At 38.6% G+C, this 5,662-nt stretch overlaps 1 protein-coding gene across 4 annotated transcripts in view; it reads right to left on the bottom strand.

Annotated features, from left to right (window-relative positions):
• LOC107710790 (mitofusin-2-like) overlaps positions 1–5,662 on the bottom strand; it is a 34,339-nt gene that overhangs the window by 9,425 nt on the left and 19,252 nt on the right. For all 4 annotated transcript variants that reach the window (XM_016515639.1, XM_016515638.1, XM_016515641.1 and 1 more), the window contains 3 exons: positions 3,339–3,443; positions 1,929–2,031; positions 1,626–1,846 (listed from right to left, as the gene is read on the bottom strand). In XM_016515639.1, the coding sequence (XP_016371125.1) occupies positions 1,626–1,846; positions 1,929–2,031; positions 3,339–3,443 (429 nt within the window). The remainder of the gene's footprint in view (positions 1–1,625; positions 1,847–1,928; positions 2,032–3,338; positions 3,444–5,662) is intronic.

The following is a 5,662-nucleotide window of genomic DNA, read 5'->3' as shown; positions in this document are numbered from 1 at the left end:
TTGTGACATTACTTTTTATGTAATGCTAAAACACTGCTGGTCACTTTCAGAAGTTGTAGTGATTCTTTCTTTTCCAAGAAAGAATGTGAAACAAATTGGTTATATAATTTTCATTTTTAAATATTTTAAAATATAATTGAAATTGATTTTACACACTTTAAGTAATATCGTACCGCATATCGAATATCGCATTTTTGAACAAGGTATCGCATATTGCATTTTTCTTCAATATCGCACAGCCCTACTCGAGACCCAGGCTTCTTTTCCATTCATCAGCTGCGACTCTGCAGTTGGATACTATTATGCGCGTCTCGTGTTTATAAAAGCAAAAACTTCTGATTGGCTAGTAATGTTAGCTTGGTTGGGAGTGAAAGCTGTGTTCCTCTCATACATTGGTAGGCGAACTCATGAACTCGAACTGATATCAACAAGTGTTTTTAAATGTAGGACGACTATCTTTTTTATTTTTCCCGCAGCCAAACGCCGCAGGCCGGAGATCCGGCACGGTGCCGGAGAACTTTAAGCCCTGATAATGGCTTCAAAACAAATAACAGATAACAAATAATTCTGCCGATAATATTCGGCTGAGGCTGACAGTCACTCCTGGTGTTTGCTGGATAACAGGTGAGCCAGGGGACCAGTGCGATATTATACATAAACCTCTAAAGTCACTACGCAATAATGAGTGTGTGTGAAGTGAATGAAAGTAAGCTTTATGAATCAAATGAGCGCAAATCAAACAACCGCTTTGCTGTTGCCTCTCCGTGTGTCTCTCAGAAATCAGAGCTTGGCAAGAGTAATATCAACTAAAATACAAAAGCAAACACGTTTTACTATTTTGTACAGTATATTTAAATGTCAATGATTTAAACCTTTTTGATACACAAATGAATGGAATAAGCACAGCGCAGTTACCTTTCTCCGTGCATTTCCTGAAAATGACTTAAATCAATTTCCATATTTCCAAACTGCGTAGGAGCCCTTACTGCTTTAATTAGAAGATATTTAAATATTTATTTATCGGATCACGAAAGGTCCCCAAGCACAACCACACTACATCACTGCCTATACAAGGGTATCGGCTCCGACTGTTAGAAGATAGTTAAATGTTAAAATCATAAAAAATATATTATTTTAGTTAAACACGGCATATTTGTACAGTGATAACTACGAAAAAAGAGATTGAAAAAAAAACAGATTACGATCTTCTCAAGTAACTGTACGAACTTCCGGTTCAAGCCGGTTCAAACTACTACCAGTTTTATCCGAAAACAGATGCGAATAATTTTGTGATTGTTACAGATACAGATGCAGATACAAACACTGGCTCCACTGCATAACATTTTTTGTTTCACAATTTTGAAATAGATTTCTTTTTTTTTCTAGAATCAATACTAATTCATATTGCATTGTTTATTGAGTATATTTTAAGGAATATAATTTTTTTCTTCCATGTTTTAAGCTCTGTTTTGCAGCACTATGCTCGCCAAAACATAGAAGCCTTCTATCCCAGAGGAGAAATATGCAGGATGTTGGCCTTACAGAACCAGGATTGGACACCCTGATTTAGATGGACAAATCTGAACATTATTACAAAACAGAAGTCTGCAATTAACACGTGCTACCTGGTCATTGTAGCCCATGAGAGCGCGGCGTGTGTTTTTGGGACCCAGGAAGCGGTTGACCAGCATGGTCCAGCCCAGGGAGAAGTGGAAGCCGATGTCTTCCTGAAAGTCGCTGCAGAGTTTGTCACAGTTGAGGTCGTAGCTGAGGGCGAAGCACTGTCTGGGCACCATCTTATCCACCTGCTCTCGAATCCCGATGGGCAGCAGGGGCTTCAGGCCCTCTGGAACGATCAGAAGTGCTTTAACCTGCTGCTGATACTGGATGAGCTGTATGAAAACTCACCGTATGAGAGGGATACCGACCTATCATTTCAGTATGTGTGTTTTGCAGCGCTGCAGTTATCGCACAGGAGCATCTCTCAGACATATTCCTGCCAAGACCTTCCTCTATGTGCTTGTGCAGCTCCTGAAACCAATCATTTCAATCATCAAAATAACATGACACAAAAGACATTTCACCATCATGTAATAGAGCTACCAAAGATTACACATTAACCTATTATTAAATGTTGTTAAATTAATTTAATCCATTTAAATAACACATATATAATTTACATTATTTTGTTTTTGTTTTTTCCAAGCCAACACATATAAACTGATAGCTATCAGGGCCTGAATTTCATTTTGGAAAATGGGGGGAATTCCCCCTTTAGGTGGCTCTTATGGGGGGATTTTTTTTAATTTAATGTTTGTTTTTTTTTTAACATATTTTAAACAGTCATCCAACCTAAATGTTTCACCCAGTGAATTTGTGTTTTACAATTTATAATGTTGTTGATTCATATTTATATTGTTAGGAAGATTCTTAAAAATAACTTTGATTTCAAACTCTAAACTAAAAAAAACAGTAAACAGTAAGTAATAAAATAATAGATAAATACAGACAAACATAGACAAACAAAAACAATAATAAGATACAACTAAAATTAACTGTGCTTTAAGTTTTTCAGGTATGTATGACAGTAATATTCAGGTACAGAAATACCAAACTGAATAATCTATTTAACTTTAAAATAACACTGGTTATAGTCTTCAATGTATAAATAAACATTAATGACAAACAGCAGCAGGTTTATTTAGGTTGCTGTCTCTTTAAGACCTCATGCACGGATCTAACTGTTACACGCAAGTTTTGTTTCTCAACTGTTTTAATAGCCTATAACCAACAATGTTTAGTATAAATCGACTGTTTACGTGTATACTCATCTAGACGGGCATTTTGACTTAATTTTGTATGTATTTGGCCGTTTACATGCAATAAGGTGCAACACAACTTCATTCTGTAGTCGCGCGCAACTACTGAACTGAGCTTGAATGTTTAAAATTGTAAGACTCAAAAGCACGTGCAAATGATACATTCCGTCATCTGTCCCGAGCGTCTTTCACACTGAAATATTTGCGGGAATTTCCCATGTTACAAGAGCGTAAACTGCGGGAAGCAGTAAAATTATGCACAATCCCACGCCGAAATTCAAGCCCTGGCTATTAATTGGTTTAATCTATACACAGCCATATGCAAAATGAAAGTTAACAAGATCAAGGACAAGGGCGTAGATGAGATCACATGATGTTACTGGGCAGCTAGGGGTTTTCCTTGAGGAGAGCTGCATGTTGACACTAAACATAAAACTACAGTTGATAAAAGAGCATACAAATAAAGAGGAGAAGACATGGGCGGCTGATTGGAGGAAGACCAATTCAAGTCCAACTCACGTTCTTATATACTTTGAGCACCACTTGTGAAGGATGGAAGTCCATGTGGAAGTCGTCCACTAGCACAGCCAGTCTCCGGATCTCCTCTGCCATGGCGTTAGATACCTACGGGATGAAACATGGAAACACCCTCATTAGGGCTAGTTTTATAGTGATTGAAACTTAAATTGAAAATTAAAGTTACTAAAGACTCCAAATCCATACTTGTTTCAATAATCAGGTTTTGCAAAATACCCATTACCTAACTAATGCCTTGAAATTATGACATTATGCGTTTCCATTTAATATGCAAACGACTCTGTTATTGTCTTCTTGCATTATTGACAAACTATTTTCCTGTTTGACACTGTAAAGCTGCTTAGACACAACCAGTATTGTATAAAGCACTATACAAACAAAGGTGACTTGACTTAAAACTTAACAAAAGAACAAAAACAAAAGATAAAAGACCTAACAAAAAATATAAAATAAGGACCAAGAGAGAAAAAAAATGGCATCTTTATCTTGTAGTCTTTTTTTTTTTTACCAATTTCAAAAGGAAACTATCATCTTTAAACTTCCAAAAAAAAAAGTATAAATTAAAATTAAAAACATATATATAAATAACAATAATAATACATTTTATTTATAAAGCACTTTACATTTTAAAGAAAATCTCAAAGTGCTACAAAAAGAGCCATAATAATATAAAAATATACTTAAAACCAGCTGCCAACTGAGATAAACACAAAAGTTTAAACATTAAACATTAAAAGACTTTTTAAACAGGTAAGTTTTTAGACCCCTTTTAAAACCATCAGTTTGTCTGTGGAGCCCTCAGATGTTCAGGGAGGGCATTCCACAGGCGAGGGGCGGCGGCGCAAAAGGCTCGATCCCCAATGGTGCGAGTCTTAGTCCTAGGGGCGAGAAGATGCGTGTTTGTGGAACGGAGGGAATGTACTGAAATCTGTGAGGTGAGGAGTTATTTAAGGTAAATGGGAGCATTACCATGGATGCACTGATGTGTGAGGAGGGAGACTTTGTATTCAATGCGGGCAGAAATGGGAAGTCAGTGTAATGACTGAAGAATTGGTGTTCGTATTTACGCACTCTCCTCAGGATCCTAGCGGCACTATTTTGTATGTGCTGGAGTTTCAGGATGAGATGATCCCGATGAGAAGAGAGTTGCAGTAGTCCAGTCTGGAGGAGACAAAGGCGTGGACGAGTTTCTCAGCATCATGTAAGGTGAGTGTAGGAAGAAGTCTGGCTATATTCCTGAGGTGATGAAATTATGTTTTGCAAAGATTATGTTTAATGTGAGCCTCAAAGGTTAAATGAGGGTCAAACCTAACGCCAAGATTGGTGACTAATGGCTTCTGTTTTTGAGCTGTTCAGCTGGAGAAAGTTATGATTCATCCACGCCCTTATCTCCTCCAGACAGGCAGTGGGTGAAGATAAAGTTGCTAATGATGATGATGATGACGATGATGATGATGATGAGTGAGTATCAGCTTTCATATATAGTTGTGTATCATCAGCGTAACAATGGAAGGAAATTCCCAAACGACTGATGACTTTGCCAAGGGGGAGCATGTAGAGAATGAATAAAATAGGTCCGAGAAGAGGATCTCATGCCCCTGATGGTGTCCTCGACCTCATGTTGAGTGACTTCTGGGAAGCAGCAGAGCAGCCTCGAAATACCAGACTGCGGGTCAGCAGTTGGGGCAGACGAGGAGGAGGGAACATAAAAAGAGGAGCAATTTTTTGGCAATTTTGGTTTTAAAAAAGGTCATAAAATCATTGCATTGTCCTTCTGTAGCTCCTGTGAGTGGAGCAATTTGAGGTTTAAGGAGAAGATTTATGGTGGAAAACAACTGTTTGGAATTAAAAAGGGGGGTCGTCTTATAATCAGGGTCGTCTTATATTCGGGCCAATACGGTATGTCCAAACTTTTGTCCCAAATGTGATCATGTATAAAGCTGGATTGGTTTGTGAGGGATTGTGTATTAAACAGTTCAATTTTAATTTTGGATAAAACAGTGAGTCTCTGTACTGGCTGAAGTAAGCTGAAATCCACTCCACGTTTTCTGTCTGACTCCATGTGTGGCGCTGTTTCTCCAGTTCTACTAGTCCACAGATTATCAGTGCTCTGATGACTTGCGAGAGATGCGACAGGGCGCACAGCTGTCCAAACAGAGGGAATGGCGTCACCAGATCGGTAGTATGCAAACTTTCGCCGAGAGACCCTCCGCGCGTCGGTAGCCCCCCGGGATCACTTGATCGGTCGGCGCCAGACCGCGAATTTAACCACCCCTAACTCCCGAACCCCGGGGGCTATCGACGCG

This window comes from Sinocyclocheilus rhinocerous, unplaced genomic scaffold (assembly GCF_001515625.1).
Source record: "Sinocyclocheilus rhinocerous isolate Xijiao unplaced genomic scaffold, SAMN03320098_v1.1 scaffold1048, whole genome shotgun sequence".
In the NCBI taxonomy this organism is placed as follows: domain Eukaryota; kingdom Metazoa; phylum Chordata; class Actinopteri; order Cypriniformes; family Cyprinidae; genus Sinocyclocheilus; species Sinocyclocheilus rhinocerous.
Note: the sequence above shows the minus strand (reverse complement) of the source record. Positions and strands in the feature narration are given on the sequence as shown.